A 24353-nucleotide genomic window follows, 5' to 3' on the forward strand; every position below is an offset into this window, starting at 1 on the left:
GCACAGCTTTACGTTCAAAAAATGAAAACTGTTCTGTGAGACACTTAACCACATAATATTCAAATATGACAAGCACATTATAGCCTCAACTAGCAAGTGTAAAACCAGACAGCTGTTTTTTAGAAAAGTTATACATCCTGTAAAGGCGTCTGATGCTGTTAAACAGAGAGATGTGATATTGTCTGCAACCTAGGCCGAAGAACAGAAACAAATTTTACTAATTTTTTCCCACCCTCCGCCCTCGAAGAGAACAGTGCGATTATGCCCACACACTAATCAGCCCATTAAGACTCGTTTTATTTTTTCACTTTCAATCTCTTAAAAGTCGTTATACGTACCGTGTTGTACAATGGTCATAAATGGGTAAATGAACAAAAAACGACACCACTGCCCATTTACGGGCATTTTAAATTAAACTGCAGTAATTTTCGAAAAGAATATTTTCACCAAGAATGAGTACGTTGCGTGCAACAGAACAGTTTCCGTTACGCAGAGACCAGATGCTGGAGACACCTGGGATATACAACAGAAAAGGAGACCGTAAAGCAATCCAGAGAATCTATTTACATCAGAAGCGTACTCTGCCAATAAATAATAGCGATGCAAACAAACATATTAATAATACAGACCTTCCAAATATTTTTTCCTGGAATATATCAACTGCATACCATTTAGTGCTCAGCAATGTTTCAATGAAGGTTTTTGTTCATTCTATTTCGTTATATGAAATTGCTCTTAGCATTACTCATAACGATGGGGCTCTGATTGGAGCGCATTTCTTTCTTTAGAATCCAGTTTTTATTTATTAAATGATTTTTTTGGTTACTCTCAGATATATTTTGTTTCTGACTTTTGTTCGTGTTATTAACAAGTAATTTATGTTTTTTGAGGAAGCTATAGTGTCAGTTGTCATCATGATGAAAGAATCTCTGGTTCGAGAGGTGTTAATAAATGTCAGGCGGTAGTGTAATGCCTGCTTTGCCCGAAGCTGACGGGCTGGTGGGAAGCGAGATGTAGTGTTGTAAGATATTTTGAGGTTGTCATGACATAATTTCTAATTTTCGTGGCTCATGTTGTCGTAATGAGCGCTTCCACACATTACGTTCCGCATGCGCTTCCCGTGTTCGGTGTAAAATAAAATAAGGCCTAATGAGATTGTAGGTTAGGGGTTGTGTATTGTTTGTAGAGCTGTTAGACGGTGGCAGCAAAATGAAGTTTACTGAACATTTGAGTGCTCATATTACTCCCGAGTGGAGAAAACAGTATATTAATTACGAGGTAATTTGTAAACCATTTGCTTTTTCCCCACTGTCATATCATGGAATTTGTGATGTAGATTGCATGTTCTTTCAAGTAGTGGCGATACTCTTTATATGTGACCCGTTCCTTTCATTGCATTGCAGGAAATGAAAGCAATGCTTTATGCTGCTGTGGAGCAAGCACCTTCAGCAGAACTTGTTGAACCGGAGGTGTTATCTCGCTATTTCGCAAAATTTGATGAACAATTTTTCCACTACTGTGATAAAGAATTAGCGAAGATAAACACTTTTTATTCCGGTAAGCATTACTGTTGTTTAAAAGCAGACTATTGCATGTTGCTGCATATGCCGAACCATTTTGTTTTCGTTTGGGAAATGGTGTATTTGCAGGCCCTTCTTTCCCCTCCTGCCCACCTCTTCTCCCCCTTTATACCAAGATGATAGTTATTGAATAGAAGTTGCAGGTCCAGTTGCGTGAATGCGATATGTATACTGGTGCAGATTATGTGAAATGACTGAATCAGTACTGCAATACAGACTAAGAGTAAATATATTATGTGGCCACCTCCATTGTACTCCTGAATGTTTTATGGTTCTACAAAATTTTCTGCTGATAAAATCCATGGGCATGCAAATGGGTTGTTGTGGCAAAAGTACCGTCCCCTCGAATATTCTAACCACATTTTTGGAAGAAGGTCCGTGCATCAGTGATGGAAACTGGTTGGTTTGAGCACAAAACAACAAATTGTCATAAAAATTATTCTGAGGTGAATACATAACAGCCACATATAAGGAGGCTGTCACCCTTAAGAGACAGAACAGATCACAAGTTCTTAAGATCAGGCTATCTCCTATGGTGAGAAACTTATTAGTGATGGATTGTGCAGACCAGTTTCATTGTGTAAAATTTTAACTGTGTGTTGTATACTACTATAACAAGGGTTTACCTGACAGTGGTCAACTATAGTGCAAATGTTTTAAAATTTTGCCTGTGTATTGGGAAATCTTATAAGTATGCCAGAAGTGATTTTAGTGAGAGTTCCTCATTCTGCTAATGATTAGTAAGTCACTTAGTTATGCTTAGATTCTGAATTTGTAGTTTGTAATTTTTTGCTGCTTCAGGAATGGTTTTTAATGTGAAACTGTTGTGCATGTTATTTGTGTTTTAAAATTGCTTTAGCAAATGGTGTCCACACTAATCTTTGAAAATTTTGGCCACAGTCTATTACAAAGCAGTTTGATAGGCACATAAAAACAGTCGTGTGGGAAAACAGCTATGTCACTGCTAGAGACCCACATCTTTGTTTTGCTGTCACTATTGTGAAAATCTGCAGAAGGATAATTGGAGGTTGGGCACATCAGATTACACTTGAGATAACTTTATTAACAGTGAGAACAAAATTGAGATTATCTGTTGACACTAGACATTGTATGAAACAACCCTTCCCCCTCCTCCCAGTTCATGAATAAGTTAAGTCAGTGTAACACACCAAAGTGTGCTTATAATTTAAGACAGTAAAAACCTTTGTTATTAGATGTCGATTTTTGTTTTCCATGGTGGTGCTCTCAGAATGTATGTAGCATGTGCCAGTTTTGAATTTCTTCAGTCTTTATTACTATTTTATAAAAGCTTATGTATTTCGTAAGTCAAAAATTTAATATGTACATTTTGGATGCATGGGATAATAAAGATGTGTAGTTACCTTATGCTGTCTTTAAAATACATATACAATTGTAATTTGAGTGTACTTGATTAAAATTCGTATTGTGTGCTATTAATACCATCGTATTGAAACTGTTACTTTGTGAGACTGTCTTTCATTAAACACATCACATGACCTCGTAGCATAATGGTGTTGAGTGATTTGGTGGATTAGCTTTTTTTGCAAAATCACATTACTCAAGCTGTAGTAATTTCCATAGTGTTCATCATACTGACTGTATAAAACATGAATGAATGTCGATTGACTGTACATAAGTACTTTGGTTTTCTGTAGCTATTCTAGAACACAGTTACATTTGCTTTTTTTAAAAAAGCAACACTATGTATTGCTTCGTCCACGTTATCAGAAGAAATAATCATTGCCCATGGCCTGTTTACTTTGTGTTGGGAAAGTTTATGGAATTACGGAAGCATCCGATCCTGCCTGTCTGCTTTGACCCATGATGTCACAAATATGGTGGAAACAACCATAAACCACGATTGTAATATGGCGCATATAAAGTCGGTACGTACACATTGAGGACGAAAATACGTCGAAAAACACACACACACTTTCCACAAAAAGCCTAATGACACTAACGGGACAAGCGCAGGAAATGGGGTGTTTTTGGGTGGGGACAAACTAAATATAAACAACTTTAGACACCCACCCCCATACAGAACGACGAGAAAAACAGACATCACAAAACTAAACACAATATCATCTGGAATAGGACACTTCCCTTGACCTATATAGCTTAACAGCAGCTCCCGATCCCATAAATTAGGATCACTTCCCTTGGCCTATATAGCTCAAAAACATCTCCAGATACCAATATCAACAACACAGCCACACATTGGGATCGAACACTTCCCTAGACCTGTGCACTGTTAATTTCATCCGTGATATCCGTTCCTGAAGAAAAAAAGACAACCGATTAATTTTACTAAAATTACCACACGATGTACAGCGAACAACACTAAATTAACCTTCACACAAAATCGTTAACTCACTGAAACGAATTCCACTACAAACATAGCCGACACTCTTTTATGGATAATGAGCAAAAGCAAACTGAGCCCATTACACCACACAAATGGAAACCCTCAACATACCACCAGAGATCACAACAAACCACAACAAGACGACATCTACAAACACGCCACACTCACAAACCAAACTCAGCGCCGTCATGACGTCACAAACGACAACACCCTTACGTCACAGGTCAAAGCTGACGCGTGAGATCGGACGCTTCTGTTGACCCAAGTTTACTGTGTCTTAGGACTGCCTGACTCACTCCAACTCATTTACTTCACACTAAACTAGAACTCCTACTGCTGCACACAGCTGTCATCACTGTCTGGCAGCCTTGTCATCTTACACACTGCAGCTGGGAGCAGTATAGCTCCAGAATTCCTTTGATATTAGTGAGAACTGGAGGTTGTTGTATGCCAATGTGTTCAGAGCACTTGTTTACTGTTGCACTGACTGACACACACTAATATTATTCTTGAACAAAACCAAATAGTTACTAGGTTCTAACTTCACATATAAGAATCCCGAGATTCTGATGTGTAAGATGATGTAATTTTCGTGAATCAGAATTCAGGGAGATGTTAAGATTTGGAAAACATTTGTCCATAATGTAATTCAGCGCGGTGAAGGTGAGAGAATTGCTTTTGGATGTACTGATTCTAGTGTAGGATGACACTTTCCCCTCTCCTCCACATCTGCCCTCTTAATTATTCATTCCAAACTGCAGTTTGGTGTGAACCAAGATCAGCCAAGAGACCAACGCTTGTCCAATTGACCGTGACATTTGCAGTGGGCTGCACTGTGGACTAACTACTGAGTGCTATGAATTGAAGCGATCAAGTAATGAATTTGTGTTCCTTTGCATTGCTTCCCTTTCATGTTCCTAGTAAGTGATAACACATCTGCAAACTGGCCAGCACCACCCTGTCATTGATGCATCACCCGCTTGAGTGTTTTATGGCCTCCACTCACTTTCTGGCTTGGACTGTTGCCTCCCACCCACACAGCCACGAGCTATCTGCATTGTCTTTCCTCCTCCATGCAGAGTCTGCTGCCACTATAAAGACTGTAGGGTTACTGTCACCTCTCTTGAATGTGCTTACACTTCTCTCAGAAGCCACAATGCCGGTACTTTGATTCCAGATCCTGAGTGATTACAGCCACAAATGTGGGCCTACAGTTATAGTACAAGGTGCCCCAGTTGACAAGCTTTTCCAAAAGTATCAGTAACAGATCACTTTTATATTAGATATTGAACTACAGACAGTGAACTACTAGGGTGTGACTGAAGGTAACCTAAAGAACACTTGTGAAAGTTAAGTCCATTGTCGTTAACTATTTCTTCTGTAGAAGCTCATGTATTCGAAGTAATCTCACTGGACACTGGACAGTTATTTTGTGGGTATTTGCAGCTTGAGGATCTCATCGTTGGTGTCTTTTCGGTGTCAATTGTGACAACAGGTGGCACTGTGTGGAATTCCTACCTTTTGTTGTCAATATGTGTATTAGAAGAATGCTCTTAGTGGTTATGGTGACTGAAAAACCTTTGGATATTTTTTGACAACATGAGAATAATGTTTGTGTCATAAAAAAATATAGTTTCAACTTGTTGACTCAGTTATATTGACAGTTTACCATCAATACAGCACCAATCTCCATTGAATGATAAGACTTAGCAAGTCACATTTTGTTCTGAATACATGTATTAACGTGGACATTTGCTACTATGCACTCACATTGCCGGCCATGATCAATGTCGAATTCATTCAAATTTGTGCTCGCTCTGCATAATCCTGATTCTCACTGTTGCGATACCATGTCAGCATACACATTCCTGACTTCCTGTCCATTATTCATGCTACAAAGGTAACCATCTTTTCACAAGTTTAAGGAAGACTGTTACATAAATGTGGAAGAATTTCTGAACTTGTATCGACCCTTGTCAGTGGTGGCATCTAAGACACCATGCAATCCAGCTGTTGGCTGTCCTGTGCTGATCTGTTCTCCAGCCAGGACTTAATCCTTAAGAGGAATAGTCTTGAGTCATCGGAATATGCAATTTATACAATTTCTTCTGAATTCTGGAAATATGTATCAGCAAAGAATGACACGACCATAGCATATGCATACAGATGAAGAATCTACAGATATAATAATTTAGTACTTATAATAAATATATAATCTCTGTTCTTGGATTTGCTGACATTTTTCTGTTAAGTTATTTAATCATCTGGGTATAATCTTAGAGTGATATAGGATTTGTCGTCGTAATGCAATAAATATAAATAGTTCAAATTATTCATCCACATAGAATATATAAGTATGCCCTTGTGGGGATGGAGAGGTGCTCAGCTGTGGCCTTCATTAAGGAAGCATCCTGGCATTTGCCTGAAATGATTTAGGAAAACGGAAATTGGGTTGGCCAGATGGAGCAGACTCCATCCTATTCTACTGTGAGGTCAGCGTCTACCTGCACTGCCACGTTTTATTGATCCCTATTGTACAATATTCTTGGATTTCCACACAATTTGCTCCATGTCTCTCTCTCTCTCTCTCTCTCTCTCTCTCTCTCTCTCTCTCTCTCTCTCTCTCTCTCTCTCTCACACACACACACACAAACACACACACACACACACACACACACACACACACACACACACCGTGGATTTATTGGTTATTTTTCTTTGAATGCTGTTAAATGTAATGTAGATGAGGTAGTCTGAAATACATTACCCTAAATTTACCATGTTGTGCTACATTGTGAAGCTTGGTGCCAGAGTCTTGAGCACACCTTCAGTTGTGCATGTTTTAAGGAGGTTTGGCACACGCACAACTAGCGTGACGTAATTGCCTTATGGGTAAAATATGTACAGTTTTGACACAAAATAGGCACGATTCACAGTGTGCACATCTAGCCCTTACCACTAAATAACAAGTTTACATGAATGCCGCCAGATGGTAGCACACTGCAACAGGTTTTTATCCCCATTTGCTAGACATAAATCCTGCTAGATGGTAGCATACTCCTCAGGTATACCAATTCACTCTATATATAGTGAAATTAGATCAAACGTCAATATATGTTATAGTTATATTGATAGGAAAACCTATTTTCTGGGATTGTGAATGAGATATAATATATTAAGTATTGTATTTCATCATACAATAATCCATTTGGGGTGCTGAGAACTATAAAGCACATCATTGCCAATTGTGAGACAGTAGCATTTATTCATGTGTCTGCCATCTGTTGATTTTACTGTGAATCAAGTTTATCTGTGCTGAAGGCCCACACTGTGTATATGAACATTCGTAAAAATCTGTCTCACTGGTTTCTCTGATATAACTCAAATGTGGGATTGACAGTCATGTGCTTTTAGGCCTTATGACTCTCTGTGCCTCGTTTATATTTGTAATCAAGTGGCCATGTTGATATACAGTACTACTTGAATTTAATCATTTCCACAAATGTGGAGTGTGTTTGGAGAGTTTTGGTTTACTGTGCTTGAATTGGCTTTTGTGTGCAGTGTCAACATGAGCTCTGTTGAATCTGTTTTAAATGCTAACAGAAAAGAAAATTACCAGAAAAATTATCAGAAAAAGTAAGCCATGAAGGAACTAGGGCCTCCCAGACCAGATCCATTTACTATGAAATCAAATAAGAATGACTACATGTGAACATTTAACAAAGTAGTGTACAATAAGCGTAAGTTTTTGTGTGGTAACTTAAGAATGTCTAATTTTCACCCCAGCAGTTAATTCATTAACTAATACACATGTTAGGTATCTTGTACATTGGCCAAAAAAATTAAATAAAAATGCACAAAAACTCCCACTTACACAAAAATGCAAAATGCAGAGTAGTGAAAGCGTAAATATTATTTCATTCTTTAATTAAATATGTACAAAACAACAAAGATCCACAAAAACAATTTCTTCTTTTTTCAGAAAATTGTGATTATTATTATTATTATTATTTCTTTACTTTCTCAGACGTTAAGTCTGGTTAAAAATGGGACGTGACGCGGACCTTGATCAAGCGTCACTTCCTTTTAACTGTACGGTATATGTTATATTGCATTTAGGAACTTTCGGGTAATTGAACATGTATCAATAATTACAGATTTCTGTAATTGTATATATAAGTTTGGATGTAGCTGTATTGTATTGATGTACTGGTGGATATTGTGTGATGACTCCTGTAGTTGATAGTATAATTGGTATAATGTCAACTTTATTCTGATGCCACATGTCCTTGACTTCCTCAGCCAGTTGGATGTATTTTTCAATTTTTTCTCCTGTTTTCTTTTGTATATTTGTTGTATTGGGTATGGATATTTCGATTAGTTGTGTTAATTTCTTCTTTTTATTGGTGAGTATGATGTCAGGTTTGTTATGTGGTGTTGTTTTATCTGTTGTAATGGTTCTGTTCCAGTATAATTTGTATTCATCATTCTCCAGTACATTTTGTGGTGCATACTTGTATGTGGGAACGTGTTGTTTTATAAGTTTATGTTGTAAGGCAAGCTGTTGATGTATTACTTTTGCTACATTGTCTTCTGGGGTATTCTGTATTTGCTAGTATTGTACACCCGCTTGTGATGTGATCTACTGTTTCTATTTGTTGTTTGCAAAGTCTGCATTTATCTGTTGTGGTACTGGGATCTTTAATAATATGCTTACTGTAATATCTGGTGTTTATTGTTTGATCCTGTATTGCAATCATGAATCCTTCCGTCTCACTGTATATATTGCCTTTTCTTAGCCATGTGTTGGATGCGTCTTGATCGATGTGTGGCTGTGTTAGATGATACGGGTGCTTGCCATGTAGTGTTTTCTTTTTCCAATTTACTTTCTTCGTATCTGTTGATGTTACGTGATCTAAAGGGTTATAAAGGTGGTTATGAAATTGCAGTGGTGTAGCCGATGTATTTATATGAGTGATTGCTTTGTGTATTTTGCTAGTTTCTGCTCGTTCTAGAAAGAATTTTCTTAAATTGTCTACCTGTCCATAATGTAGGTTTTTTATGTCGATGAATCCCCTTCCTCCTTCCTTTCTGCTTAATGTGAATCTTTCTGTTGCTGAATGTATGTGATGTATTCTATATTTGTGGCATTGTGAACGTGTAAGTGTATTGAGTGCTTCTAGGTCTGTGTTACTCCATTTCACTACTCCAAATGAGTAGGTCAATATTGGTATAGCGTAAGTATTTATAGCTTTTGTCTTGTTTCTTGCTGTCAATTCTGTTTTCAGTATTTTTGTTAGCCTTTGTCTATATTTTTCTTTTAGTTCTTCTTTAATATTTGTATTATCTATTCCTATTTTTTGTCTGTATCCTAGATATTTATAGGCATCTGTTTTTTCCATCGCTTCTATGGAGTCACTGTGGTTATTCACTATGTAATCTTCTTGTTTAGTGTGTTTTCCCTTGACTATGCTATTTTTCTTACATTTGTCTGTTCCAAAAGCCATATTTATATCATTGCTGAATACTTCTGTTATCTTTAGTAATTGGTTGAGTTGTTGTTTGGTTGCTGCCAGTAGTTTTAGATCATCCATGTATAGCAAATGTGTGATTTTGTGTGGGTATGTTCCAGTAATATTATATCCATAATTTGTATTATTTAGCATGTTGGATAGTGAGTTCAGAGCAAGACAGAACCAGAAAGGACTTAATGAGTCTCCTTGGTATATTCCACGCTTAATCTGTATTGGCTGTGATGTGATGTTATCTGAATTTGTTTGAATATTAAGTGTGGTTTTCCAGTTTTTCATTACTATGTTTAGAAACTGTATCAATTTAGGATCTACTTTGTATATTTCCAATATCTGTAGTAACCATGAGTGGGGTACACTATCAAAGGCTTTTTGTAATCAATGTATGCGTAGTGTAGCGACCTTTGTTTAGTTTTAGCTTGATATGTCACCTCTGCATCTATTATCAGTTGCTCTTTACATCCTCGTGCTCCTTTGCAACAGCCTTTTTGTTCTTCATTTATAATTTTGTTCTGTGTTGTATGTGTCATTAATTTCTGTTTAATGACTGAAGTTAATATTTTGTATATTGTTGGTAGGCATGTTATGGGGCGATATTTAGCTGGGTTCGCTGTGTCTGCTTGATCTTTAGGTTTCAGATATGTTATTCCGTGTGTGAGTGTATCAGGGAATGTGTATGGGTCTGCAATGTAACTGTTAAATAATTTAGTTAGATGTGAATGTGTTGAGGTGAACTTCTTTAACCAGAAATTTGCTATTTTATCATTTCCAGGGGCTTTCCAATTGTGAGTAGAATTAATTGCTTGGGTGACTTCATGTTGCAAAATTATCACTTCAGGCATTTGTGGTATCATCTTGTATGTGTCTGTTTCCGCTTGTATCCACCGTGCATGCCTGTTATGTTGTACCGGGTTTGACCATATGTTGCTCCAGAAGTGTTCCATGTCTGTTATGTTTGGTGGATTGTTTATTTTAATGTGTGTGTTATCTATTGTCTGGTAAAATTTCTTTTGGTTTGTGTTGAATGTTTGGTTTTGTTTCCTTCTATTTTCACTTTTTTTGTATCTTCTGAGTCGTTTGGCTAATGCTTGTAATTTCTGCTTCTTTTCGTCTAATTGCTCTGTCGCTTCTTGTTGTGAGATTTTACCTAACCTTTTTCGTTTTTTTTCCGAGATTTAATTTCTTATAAATTGTGTTAGCTGTCCGATGTCTTTTCTCAGTTTTTCTATTTTGATCTGTAGCCTGTGTTGCCATGCTGGTTTTGTGGGTTTCTTCTGTGTGTTGGTTGGTTCTGATCTCTGCCTAGTGTGTATATTTAGTGTAGTGAGTGCTCCTATATAAACCAGTAGTTGTAACTCTTCCATAGTTGTGTTTTCATTTATTTTGTTGTGTATGATTGTGTTGATAGTTTTTATTGTTGTTTCGACTTGTGGGTTATTTGGTGGTCTATGCAAGAATGGTCTAATGTCTGTATTTGTGTCTTTGTATTGTATATATGTTAGCTGAAATTTTTCTTCTATATCTAACATCTGTGTCACTTCGTGTTCTATTTGTGCTTGTTCTGGCGGCTGTCTTAAGATTTCGTTTTCCTCTGATTGTTTAATTGGTGCGTGTTGTTCTTTGTTTGTTTGCTCTGGGATGTTTGAGTCCATTACTATATTTTCTTCTTCTTCTGATTGCACATTATTTTGTTCCAGTATTTGTTGTACTTGTTGTTTGATGTTTTCTAATTCTGACTGGGGTATCCTGATATTTTTTATTATTACACGGATCTGATCAGCTAGTCGTTGTTCTGTTAAAAATTTTAATTCTGGGTATCTGGTAATAAATGTTGTGTATACTTGTGATCTGTATCCAGTTGTGTTGGTTCCTAGGTTTGTTGCTTGGTAATAACAGAACATGAGGTGTCGATTAACTTCATCTGACCATCTCATCCTCTGTCTTTGTTTTCCTTCTAGGGTGGTTGCAGGAAGCATATCCTGCAAAACACCTCTATTTGGATTTAAATCATTTTCCAGTTGGCTAGCAGTGTCGTTACCATTGTGGGCGGGCATAGGGTTCAAGCGTCGTCCCCGACCATGACGGCGCTTGTCCGAGGCTTCTTTAGTTCTGTCCTGAACCAAGTAATCACACTAAAAGGGGGGTTAGCCCTAGTAGTGGTTAGTTCTTTTCGTCGCCTTTTACGACTGGCAGAACATACCGGAGGCCTATTCTTTTCCCGGGCCTCCACGGGTATTATTATTATTATTACTATTATTATTACTGTTGTTATTAGTTTTGGCAATGGCTGTAATTGTATAAATATGTTGATGAACATAACTATTGTACAGCAGACGCTATTAATTTCATACTTTGTTTTTATCTGAATCAAAAAATTTGTGAACACCCAGATTGTATCCTCATGAGCTGCCAATGGGTGGGTGGTGGCATACCATTGTGGGAGGGGTGGGAAGCATAGTTGGTAGGATATTCCTCATTTCATGACATCATGAGAGGTAGTCAGAACCCTGGTGGACAATGAGAGTCAGTTGCTCCTGTCCTGGGTGGTACTGAGGCATGAGGGGATTGCTCCTTTGTGGCTGAATGGTGGGCCTTTGGGAGGCGGTGGATGACGGGAGAGATAAGGCATGGAAGATCTGTTTCTGTACAAGGTTGGGAGGGTACTTTTGATCCATGAAGTCCTCACTAAGACCTTTGGTATATTTGGATATGGACTGCTTGCCATTACTGATGCGAAGGCCATGGTTGGCTAGGCTATAGGGAAGGGACTTCTTGGTATGGGATGTGTGGCAGCTGTCAAAGGGAAGGTATTATTGGTGGTTGGTAGGTTTGATATGGAAGAAGGGTCTGATGTAACCATCTTTGAGGTGGAGGTCTACGTCGAGGAAGGTAGCGTGTCTGGTTGAGAAGGACCAGGTGAAGCGAATGGGGGAGGAGGTTTTGAGGTTCTGAAGGGATGTGGGTAAGGTTTCCTCACCTTTGATCCAGATCACTAAGTAGTTCATCAGTCAGCCAGAACTAGGTGAGGGGTCAGAGATTCTGAGTGGTTAGGAAGGATTCTTCTAGATGTCTCTAGAATATTTTGGCTTGGGATGGTACCATGCAGGTCTCCATTGGCATACCATGAATTTGAGATTCTTGAAGTTTTCCCGGCGGACATAATGTTCCATCATCTTTCGGGCGTGCACTCGGGACAGCGACAATTCTTCTTGCGATATTTCGGCTGGAAACCTCCCAGCCATCTTCAAGGCGAGTTGGAGACTGAGTTCATAGCGTTTGCGCGTGCCTATTTATACGGAGAGTCACATGATACAAAGCTGCTGAGGATTGAAAGCGCATGCGTCAAAGATATCAAAGTCGCCACTACTGCGCTAGTCATAGATAAGATGTATATAGCAAAGATAAACATATAAGCGCAGAGTGCAAAAAAAAAAAAAAAAAAAAAAAAAAAAAAAAGGTAGTGCTGCTGCGAATCCACCGTGCTTGTAAATAAATAATTAATCTTTAAAAGTGGTAACATCTGTCGGAAGTGAAGATGCACAATTTCTTTCCGAACGAAGGTGTGAAATAAGAGGTTTCCAAGCATTGTCAAGATGAAATCCTTCGTCGCGGTTTAGCAGGTTGTCGGCTAGTTGTATTTCTACAGCTTCCTTAACAACTGAGTCCCAGAAAGATGAAGCAGTAGTTAAAATCTTAACATCTTTATAATCCATGGCAAGGCCAGTAGAAATGCAATGTTCGGCAACTTCTGATTTGTTGGACTGAAGAAGACGCGTGTACTGCCGGTGTTCGACGCATCGTTCCTGTACAGTGCGCGTGGTTTGCCCTATGTAACGTTTGCCACATTCACAAGGGATTTCATAAACTCCCACCTTTCGCAAGAGCAGATCATCCTTAACGGATCCCAACAAGGCTGCAGTCTTAGCTGGTGGGCGGAATATCACATCCACTTTATGTTTCTTCAAGATTCTAGCGATTTTAGAAGAAACATTACCCACGTTTGGGAGAAAGGCTGTAGATTTCACTTCCCTTTCCACTTCCTCATCCTTTCCCTGTGATTTTTCCGCAGTTTTTATTTGCAGGGCTTTCTTAATCTGCTGTTGCGAATAGCCATTTCTCCTAAAAACTGCCTCCAGGTGTACAAGCTCATCCTGCAGGCTGTCAACATCAAACACTACATGAGCCCTGTGGACCAAAGTTTTCAGAACACTCATAATTTGCGACGGATGGTGGCAGCTAGACGCCTGCAAATACAGGTCTGTGTGTGTCGGCTTACGGTATACGCAATGATCTAGGGATCCATCTTCTTTCCAGCGAACCAGCACATCCAGAAACAGTAAACAGCCATTCTTCTCTCGCTCCATAGTGAACTTGATGTTTCTGTGAATGGAACTGATAGAGGTTTTGGAACACCTCAATTCCATTCACGGAAACATCAAGTTCACTATGGAGCAAGAGAAGAATGGCTGTTTACCGTTTCTGGATGTGCTGGTTCACCGGAAAGAAAATGGATCCCTGGGTCATTGCGTATACTGTAAGCCCACACACACAGACCTGTATTTGCAGGCATCTAGCTGCCACCATCCGTCGCAAATTATGAGTGTTCTGAAAACTTTGGTCCACAGGGCTCATGTAGTGTCTGATGTTGACAGCCTGCAGGATGAGCTTGTACACCTGGAGGCAGTTTTTAGGAGAAATGGCTATTCGCAACAGCAGATTAAGAAAGCCCTGCAAATAAAAACTGTGAAAAAATCACAGGAAAAGGATGAGGAAGTGGAAAGGGAAGTGAAATCTACAGCCTTTCTCCCATACGTGGGTAATGTTTCTTCTAAAATTGCTAGAAGTGGATGTGATATTCCGCCCACCAGCTAAGACTGCAGCCTTGTTGGGATTCGTTAAGGATGATCTGCTCTTGCGAAAGGTGGGAGTTTGTGAAATCCCTTGTGAGTGTGGCAAACGTTACATAGGGCAAACCACGCGCACTGTACAGGAACGATGCATCGAACACCAGCAGTACACACGTCTTCTTCAGTCCAACAAATCAGCAGTTGCCGAATATTGCATTTCTACTGGCCATGCCATGGATTATAAAGATGTTAAGATTTTAACTACTGCTTCATCTTTCTGGGACTCAGTTGTTAAGGAAGCTGTAGAAATACAACTGGCCAACAACCTGCTAAACCATGACGAAGGATTTCATCTTGACAATGCTTGGAAACCTCTTATTTCACACTTTCGTTCGGAAAGAAATTGTGCATCTTCACTTCCGACAGATGTTACCACTTTTAAAGATTAATTATTTATTTACAAGCATGGTGGATTCGCAGCAGCACTATTTTTTTTGCACTCTGTGCTATATGTTTATCTTTGCTAAATACATCTTATCTATGACTAGCGCAGTAGTGGCGACTTTGATATCTTTGACGTATGCACTTTCAATCCTCAGCAGCTTTGTATCACGTGACTCTCTGTATAAATAGGCACACACAAACGCTATGAACTCGGTCTCCGACTCGCCTTGAAGATGGCTGGGAGGTTTCCAGCCGAAATATCGCAAGAAGAATTGTCGCTAAAGTGCACGCCCGAAAGATGACGGAACAATACCATGAATTTGTTTGTAGCTGATGTCTTCAAAGGTGAAGTAATTGTGAAGTGAAAATATAGTTGATTAAGATGACCAGGAAGGAGGTTGTAGGTTTGAAAGGCGTTGGGCATTGGGAAAGGTAGTGTTCAATGGTGGTAAGGCCATGGGCATTATGGATGTTGGTATAAATAAGGGTGACATCAATAATGATGAGCGGGGCACCATGTGGTAAAGGAACAGGAACTGTGGAGAGTTGGTGGAAAAAAAAATAGTTGGTGTCTTTTATACAGGAGGATAGGTTGCAGTTAATGGTTTGAAGGTGTTGGTCTATGCGGGCATAGATTTTCTCAGTGGGTGCACTGTAACCACCACAGTGGGGCATCCCAGGTGGCTGGGTTTATGGACTTTAGGGAGCATGTAGAAGGTAGGAATGTGAGGTGTTGTAGGGGTCAGTATTCATTGCTATTGTTACACACACTGCACCACCAAAAGATCATCATACAAGGATTACCAACATACAGAGAAATGATGCAGATGGTGTAAGTAAACTGCTGGAAATTACTTGCTTGTCAGCTCCCGCGGGGCTTGCCGCACTTTGGCTGGCAGCTTCGTGCTTGGCTACCATAGGGGCCCCAGCCTTTGTAGCATCTTTTCCCTTCCTTGCTGCATGTCTGTCCTCTTGCTATTCCTTTTCCCATTCCTTGGGGAACATGTCTGGGGTCTTTTTGGGAATGTTTTCCGCATTTTCAGTAGCTAACATAAGAACAGTCTCACGACTGTTTTTTCATTCCTTTTTTCCTTTCATCATTCACCTTCTTCAATACTTCCAACACTTCGGCGTTTGAGACTCCTCTTTTTCTTCTTCCTCCCTCTGCATTCCTGAAGGCTGGCCCACATGTTAGACACGTAACAGTTGATTGGGTACCACATAATACCCAGCCCTGGGTGGACAGGTGCACATACCCCCTGATAAAGGCCAGGCCCAGGTATGGGGAGATTACGTGAGCTGCTACCTTCCCAAATTGTCGATTGGTCCCTCTTTCAGGCATTCGGCAGGTGTGACTTGAGGTGTGAACAATCACCTAAGGTGGGTGAGCTGCCCTCTGAGGGGAGGCCTGCATTCTACCATCTGCCACTAACAGTACTGTTTTGCTACATCTTGCTTCATGAAGGACATGGCCTCACAGATATGTGACCTCAAATTCAGCACTGCAGTTGTGAAATCACCCATTGTCAAGGTAACATTGCCATCTCCTCATCCTGCTGGGCAACAACCACCAAACATTTGCCTCCCGGGGCGAAGTCACCTGCTGCACAACCGGCAGGCCAGAAAGGACAGAAGGAATACTCCCGCAAAGACTTCCGATATCCCTCCGTCCAACAAACATCCGAGTCTTCCTCTGTCAATCGGAAACACTCCAAGAAGTCAAACAAAGGGAAACAGTCTGTTCCTTCACCAGCTAGGAGAGCCTCTTCGAAGATAGCTTCATGTGATACTCTCACCTGGCTGACCTCCAATGTCACCGGTGCGCACCACCAACCGCTTTTCTGTGCTGGGCTCCACAGAGTGACAGAGGGAGAATGCTGATACCTATGTAGCTCTCATGGGGCAGGATCCTCCAGCCTCTGCACCCTGTAGCAGTGAGTCTTTAAAGGCTGGCACTTGGCAGCTGCCGAGGTGACACCCCTTCATCTTTTCCCTCCTCCCCTTTCCTTGTTATGACTCCCCTTCAATGGAACGTTCATGGCCTGTGATGAAACAAAGAAGATTTACGACCACTGTTAGAATCACGACATCTGCTTGTTCTCTGTCTCCAGGAAACAAAATTGCATGCTCAGGACCACTTAGAGCTCCAGAATTCTGTCCCAGTCCGTTTTGACTGCATTCATTATAAACAGTTGCGTGCACAGTGTCATCACATTCTTTGGATGGCAAAAAAGCTAGGTGGATTTCATTTACTAGTTCTTTTAACAGTTCCACTCCCTCTTCCATTGTGTGGGCGAACCCCTGACAGCTCTCTGGTATCAAGATCCATTCCCCAATTTTTGGCCTGACATTATGAGACTGTCATAGTGGATCCTATTTCTATCTACAACACCTTGGGCTGCTGTTTTGTGAGATTTCGAGCTCCTCCCACTATCACCCTGCCTTCTTCCATCGGAAATGAGTGGAGGCGGCTTGGCACTACCCTTCTCTTCTCAGAATAGTGAGTGCTACCACACTGCCTTTACTATGTGGTAGCTAGATCGTGCTCTCACTTTGCCCTGACCTCTGCCCCAGGGCTGGACGATGTTCACATTCAGATGTTGCGAAACCCATTTCTTGCGGGCAAGCACTTTCCCCTTCATACACATTTCGCAGACACTGGCATGAAGCCACTGTCGTACCCCTATGTAAGTCTGGTACGGACAAACACCTTCCTCCTAGCTACTGCCCCATCTCTCTCATTAGCTGTGTTTTCAAGGTGATAGAACATGCAATTCTTGCCCGGCTGGTACGGTGGCTTGAGTCTTGCAATTTACCAACTACTGCACATTGTGAATTTTGTACTGTTCTGCAATTGACCATCTCATCACTTTGTCCACTCATGTCATGAATGGCTTTCTGCAGAAATCCCAGCTGTGGCTGTGTTTTTAGATTTTGAGCCTACGACACCTGCTGGAGGTCTGGTAACCTCCGTAGTCTCTACAAATGGTGCTTCTGTGGCCGCATGCCCCGTTTCATTCTGGAATTTTTAAAAGATCAAGTTTTCAGGGTACATGCAGGTTCTGCCTTGTTGGACACATTTATCCAGGAAAATGGGTGTGCCTCAGCGTTCTGTCCTGATCGTTGTCCTCTTTGCTATCATCATCAACCCTATAATGACCTGTCTCCCACCAGGCATCTCCAGCTCCCTTTTCATTGACAATTTTGCCATCTATTATAGTTCTCCACAAACTTGTCTCATTGAGCGCCGTCTTCAGTGATGTCTCTATCATCTTTACTCATGGAGCATCAACAACAGCTTTAGTTTTTCCACTGACAAAACTGTTTGTATGAATTTCTGGCACCATTTGTTGAAACTGCAACATTCCTGGGGCTTATGTTTGATAGGAAACTTTCTTGGTCCTCTCGTGCATCTTATCTGGCAGCCTGCTGTATGTGGTACCTCAATGTCCTAGATGCCCTGGGGAGCAGACCGAACCAACCTCATCTGTTTGTATCGGTCCCTTGTCCTCTCGAAACTAGACTATCGGTGTTTTGTTTATGCATGTGCATGTCCATCCCTCTTACGCCGTCTCAATACTACCTATCATTATGGCACCCATTTGGCCACTTGTGCCTTTTACACTAGCCCGCTTGAGAGTCTGTATGCAGAAGCTGCCGAACTACCGACTACTGCTGTCCTATCGCCATAACTTTCTCCCCAGCAGATATGCAAGCTGCTTGTCTGCCATGCATGACCACTCATCCTATGCCTCCATCATTAATAACTCCTTTGATCGCCAGTATGAAGCGCGTCCCTCTTCTGTTATCTCCTGGAGTTTGCTTTCGACGCTTGCTCCCGCAGCTTAACTTAACACTACCTGCAACTTTCCCAGTGAGTGTAAACCCTTCACCACCTTGGCTTTATGCGGTGGTCCTTGTTCACCATGGCCTTCATTCACTTCCTCAGGACACTACTCCAGCCTCACTCTGTCGTCTTCAGTTTCATGACCTTTGCACAGAACTTTACGGCAGTACCTTTGTGTCCAGTGATGGTTCTTAGACTGACTGTGGTGTTGCATGTGCCTTCATCATTGGCACCAATGTTTTTCAGTATTGGCTTCCTGCACACACTCAGTATTTACAGCAGAGCTCTTCGCCCTGTATCAGGCCAAGCAGTACGTCCAGAAACGCAGGCTTTTCAATTGCGTCATCTGCTCCAACTCTCTCTATGTCCTTCAAAGGCTCTGTGTGCTGTACACTGCCCTTATCTTAGTGCAACGGGTCCAGGATAGCTGTCACTTGCTCACTATTGATGAAACCACTGTGAAGTTTATGTGGGTTTCTCGTCACATCAGTCTGATAGGAAACGAGGCTGCTGACGCTGCTGGCAAAGCTGCAGTCCTTGTACCTCAGCCTGCTAGTTCTTACATTCCCACTGATGAGCTCTGTGTTGCTGTCTGTAAGGTTCTCCCTGTATGGGGACAAGCTCTGGGTTGTTATTCCTCTCCCAGCAGCTGGGATGACATCCTCTCGGCCCTCTCACCTTGAGAAGATCATTTTAGCTAGGTTCTGTATTGGGCACTGTCTTTTTACCCATCGCCATTTGTTAAGTGGTGCTCCCCCACCACTTTGTACTCATTGCACTAAACCTTTGACAGTCTGCCATTTCCTGGTGGAAAGCCCTTTTTTTAACCACTAATGTTCTCGGTTGTGTTTGCCATCTGAGTTATTGGCCGTTTTAGCAAACGACGTGCAGGCTGTCGACCGCATTTTACTTTTTATCTGTCATAGCAATATGGTAAGGGCCATTTAAGTTTTAGTTCAGGACCTCCATTTCTCTGTGGCATATTTTGTAGACCTTTCTCCACGTCTGTTTTTAGCTGTCTTCTCTTCCATTGATCGGGATTAATGTGTAGTCATTTTTAACTCCTCTCTTCATCTTTGTGTTCTACAGTTCTGACATGGGCACATATGGCCCTAGTTGTTTTTGCACCCTAAAACAAAACAAAACAAACTTGCATGTCAGGATTACCAAATTTCTGAAATTTATTTCAATTTCTTTTCAAAACAGAAGGGAAAATAATGGAGTTTGAGGTTATACCTTGTCTAGATAAAATTTTCTGCAGGTCAAATAGTGCTTATACAGTTGACATGTTAATTTATACATTCTTCCATCATATTATGTAAATCCCAAAATGAAGGAAAGCTCTCAGGGATTTGGAGTGAGTCAGGTTATGGATTAAAAATCGGAAGCAGCCATTGGACACTGCTTCTGTAAATGACCTAGATTGTAGCTATTATTATTAGTACTGAGACTATTACAAATAATACAGTTGTCTAATAATAAAGACAATATTTCAGTAATCATCACACTCTGTAGCAGAATTCTAATGTTGTTGCTGGTAGACATCATGCAGGAAATTTAAAATCACTAGATATTAAAAATAAATAAATAAATAAATAAAAGATTACCTCATTAGCCACTACTTTTACAATTTATGAGAACATCTGGACTATGGAATTTAAATTCATCATCATTCTAATGGTTGTATTAAAGTGTCCTTGACTTGGTCACCATACAGAAAGCTGATTGTGCTCTGTTTGAAACATTGTACAAAACAGCATTTGAGTGTTGTAAAGAAGAGACCACTGGCTTTTTTATGAGTCACTGTTTTTCTTCCTAATACACACACACACAAAAGTAATCTATAATCACCACTACTGTAAGTATTAATAGATTAGTGCTAGTCATAATTTGTTGTTCATATTGAAATAGACACAGTGCCCATAATAATAGCTACAACTTAGATCAATTATGCTGGCCGGAGTGGCCGAGCGGTTCTAGGCGCTACAGTCTGGACCCACGCGACCGCTACGGTCACAGGTTCGAATCCTGCCTTGGGCATGGATGTGTGTGATGTCCTTAGGTTAGTTAGGTTTAAGTAGTTCTAAGTTCTAGGGGTCTGATGACCTCAGAAGTTAAGTCCAATAGTGCTCAGAGCCATTTGAAGATCAGTTATTGTCTCAAAATGTATATTTCAGGATAAGTTTTCATTAATTGATTCAGAGAAGTACATATGGAAGGCATTTGTATATTTATAATCAATATCTATGTAAAAATATGATTTAGCACCCCTGAAACTGTGACACGCAAGCAAGACCTAAAACTGTTAAAATAATGTGTTAAATGTAGGAATATTATAAAGAATTTACAGATGAGAGACTTTCTCAAATGCTATACTGTCTGTTGGATCTCGACACAGAGCAGTCAACATTTTCATTTTTCAATGTACAAAACAAAATGGTTGAAAAAAGTGTTTAAAGAAAAAACAAAGAGAATTTTGATTACAGATATGTAAAACCTACAAAACAAGTTGATAATTTATTGGAGCAAAGATAATGGCATTTTGTTTCTATTCAAAAAATTTCAAATTCATCTCGAATTCTTAAAAAATTACTTAAAGAACATCATGTCCACCTGAAATAACTCCAGCAGTAAGTAACTGCAAGCACAACTAGACAAGTGAAGAAATTATAAAAACTAATTGTAATTTATGTGTGAATAATCAATGTTATTTAAAAGTTAAAATAATAAAACAGTTGAATGGAAAGTAAGATAAACCCAAAACTTCAATTACTATTTGATGAAAGATGAAGAACAGTGGCATTTTCTTCTGCATGGTGTGTCTTAGAGAATTTTCAAAAACTATCTTAGCTAATATCTTGCACAGTTTAATTATATAATTAATAAAATGCATTTGAACACTATTTTTTATCATTTTTATACCTACCTTGTTTTTTCCCGCAAATGTCCTCCAGATGAGTGCTACAAAAGCTGGTGAGGGACCTAAAGGCTGTGTGTCAGTTCTGTAGGTGATGTTGGCACGTGGTGAAGGAATGAACAATTGGGACATTGAATGAGTCATGGATGTAATTTTTCAGTCCTGAAATGTGAAATGCCTAAACTCACTGAAATCAAAACAAATGTGGGTAAATGCCAGTACTGTAAAAATTATGACGTGTGTTTTGGAACAACAGTGGTGTAATCCTTACCCACTGTCAAGTGCAGTGTGGTGACAGATGTAAGCCACTATGATATTTTGAAAAACAAGCTCCTTATAGCATGGTAAGAAAAATGGCCAGAACAGGTTGCACATGTGGTCTTTCACCAACACAATGAACCTGAACGTCCAGTGAATAAAACACAAGAGATTCTATGTGAAAACAATTTTCAAGTGCTTTATCATAGTCTTTACCCAGGTCATCTGGCCCTGTTAATTTTTTTCTTGCTCCGATAATGACACATATAGTGTCCCCTCATCCTTCTGCTGTGTGCTGCTTTGCATCAGTAATTTTTAATGATCAGAACAGGTTTCTAAAGAAGTGTTTGCAGTCGCCATGTAATACTCATGTCAGCATTGTGAAAAGTGCTTGCAGTGAATACATTCATTATTTCAGAGTCAGGAAAAAATTTGGAGTGTGTCCCTTCTGTAAATAGGAGCTAGAAGAATTGCAAAATAACTGTAAAGCTTGTAAAGCATCTTTGTAACAGCATACTTCTTGTGGAAACAGTTATGTCCATTCAAGCAGTCAAAATAAAAATGTGGCTACTTTGTCATACTTGTATCTACTTTTAGTTCATTGGTTCATTGTGAATATGATAAAGTTGCTTACTTCTACGTATTGTGATGCCATTTCTTCAAAATTATGAGATGCTTCTATGCACCAGAATTAAAGTGCTCAACACATTGGTCTTGTTGTGCTGCTTGTAGGGTACGTAGTTTGCTCACACACAAGCTGAGGATACTATGTTTATTCCAACAAGCATCCATTAATTGCTACCCAGAGTGTAACATGGAGAGACAGGTGTATCACAAAGGGAAAATCTCCAGGAGCTGAAAGTATGTAATTTATGCAGAACCAAACTACAGCCTACAATGTTTACTCTATCTTTTGCATCATCCTGAAAAATATAATTAAAAAGTGTACGTTTATACAGAAACAACATACTGATGCAACCATTGTAATGAATATTTGCAAATGTTCCTGTGCAAAGAATCTGTCTGGTGTAAGTTTAAGACCAAATCTATCAGTGAGAGGGAATGGCACAAAGTATATAAGAGAAGGCTTAAAACCATATCCTGAATTCCAGAATGAGATTTTCACTCTGCAGCGGAGTGTGCGCTGATATGAAACTTCCTGGCAGATTAAAACTGTGTGCCCGACCGAGACTCAAACTCGGGGCCTTTGCCTTTCGCAGGCAAGTGCTCTACCATCTGAGCTACCAAAGCACGACTCACACCAGGTACTCACAGCTTTACTTCTGCCAGTATCTCGTCTCCCACCTTCCAAACTGTACAGAAGCTCTCCTGCGAACCTTGCAGAACTAGCACTCCTGAAAGAAAGGATACTGCGGAGACATGGCTTAGCCACAGCCTGGGGGATGTTTCCAGAATGAGATTTTCACTCTGCAGCGGAGTGTGCACTGATATGAAACTTCCTGGCAGATTAAAACTGTGTGACCGACCAAGACTCGAACTCGGGACCTTTGCCTTTCGCGGGCAAGTGCTCTACCATCTGAGCTACCGAAGCACAACTCATGCCCGGTACTCACAGCTTTACTTCTGCCAGTATCTCGTCTCCCACCTTCCAAACTTTACAGAAGCTCTCCTGCGAACCTTGCAGAACTAGCACTCCTGAAAGAAAGGATATTGCGGAGACATGGCTTAGCCACAGCCTGGGGGATGTTTGGAGGGTGGGAGACGAGATACTGGCAGAAGTAAAGCTGTGAGTACCGGGCGTGAGTCATGCTTCGGTAGCTCAGATGGTAGAGCACTTGCCCGTGAAAGGCAAAGGTCCCGAGTTCGAGTCTCGGTTGGCCACACAGTTTTAATCTGCCAGGAAGTTTCATATCAGCGCACACTCCGCTGCAGAGTGAAAATCTCATTCTGGAAACATCCCCTAGGCTGTGGCTAAGCCATGTCTCCGCAAATCCTTTCTTTCAGGAGTGCTAGTTCTGCAAGGTTCGCAGGAGAGCTTCTGTAAAGTTTGGAAGGTGGGAGATGAGATACTGGCAGAAGTAAAGCTGTGAGTACTGGGCGTGAGTCGTGCTTCGGTAGCTCATATGGTAGAGCACTTGCCCGCGAAAGGCAAAGGTCCCGAGTTCGAGTCTTGATCGGGCACACAGTTTTAATCTGCCAGGAAGTTTCATATCCTGAATTATCAGAAAACAGAACAGTAGTAGGTGATTTGAGGCTTTCCCGGCATGTATACTGTTTTAAAGGGTTCTTGGGTGTCCAGCCAGATACTATCATCATGGCCATGATATTACAGTGAATAACTATTCCTCCATCATCAAGTGATGCTGATGCAGTGGTCTGTCTGCTCTCTGCCATTAGTATATATTCCTCGCAGATCTAGGAATGATTCTGTGAGCCAATGGCATGTTGCGTGTCCGGTGATAGGGGAAGCGGAAGCTGCAGTAGGTGTTGGTGGTGGACCCGCTGTGTCTCTTCGGGGGCCATGGCGTAATGATCTCGTGTCCCCTTGCACCATTGCTCCTTGGTAGAGCTTAATGCTGGTT

The 24353-nt window shown here is 40.5% G+C and overlaps 1 protein-coding gene across 1 annotated transcript in view; it reads left to right on the plus strand.

Annotated features, from left to right (window-relative positions):
- Positions 1–963: 963 nt before the first annotated feature.
- The window catches only part of LOC124612256 (xenotropic and polytropic retrovirus receptor 1), a 121499-nt gene continuing 98109 nt past the window's right edge, over positions 964–24353 (plus strand). The window contains exons 1-2 of the mRNA XM_047140342.1: positions 964–1278; positions 1404–1557. Of these exons, the coding sequence (XP_046996298.1) occupies positions 1210–1278; positions 1404–1557 (223 nt within the window). The 5' untranslated portion in view covers positions 964–1209. The remainder of the gene's footprint in view (positions 1279–1403; positions 1558–24353) is intronic.

Source organism: Schistocerca americana, chromosome 1 (assembly GCF_021461395.2).
Source record: "Schistocerca americana isolate TAMUIC-IGC-003095 chromosome 1, iqSchAmer2.1, whole genome shotgun sequence".
In the NCBI taxonomy this organism is placed as follows: domain Eukaryota; kingdom Metazoa; phylum Arthropoda; class Insecta; order Orthoptera; family Acrididae; genus Schistocerca; species Schistocerca americana.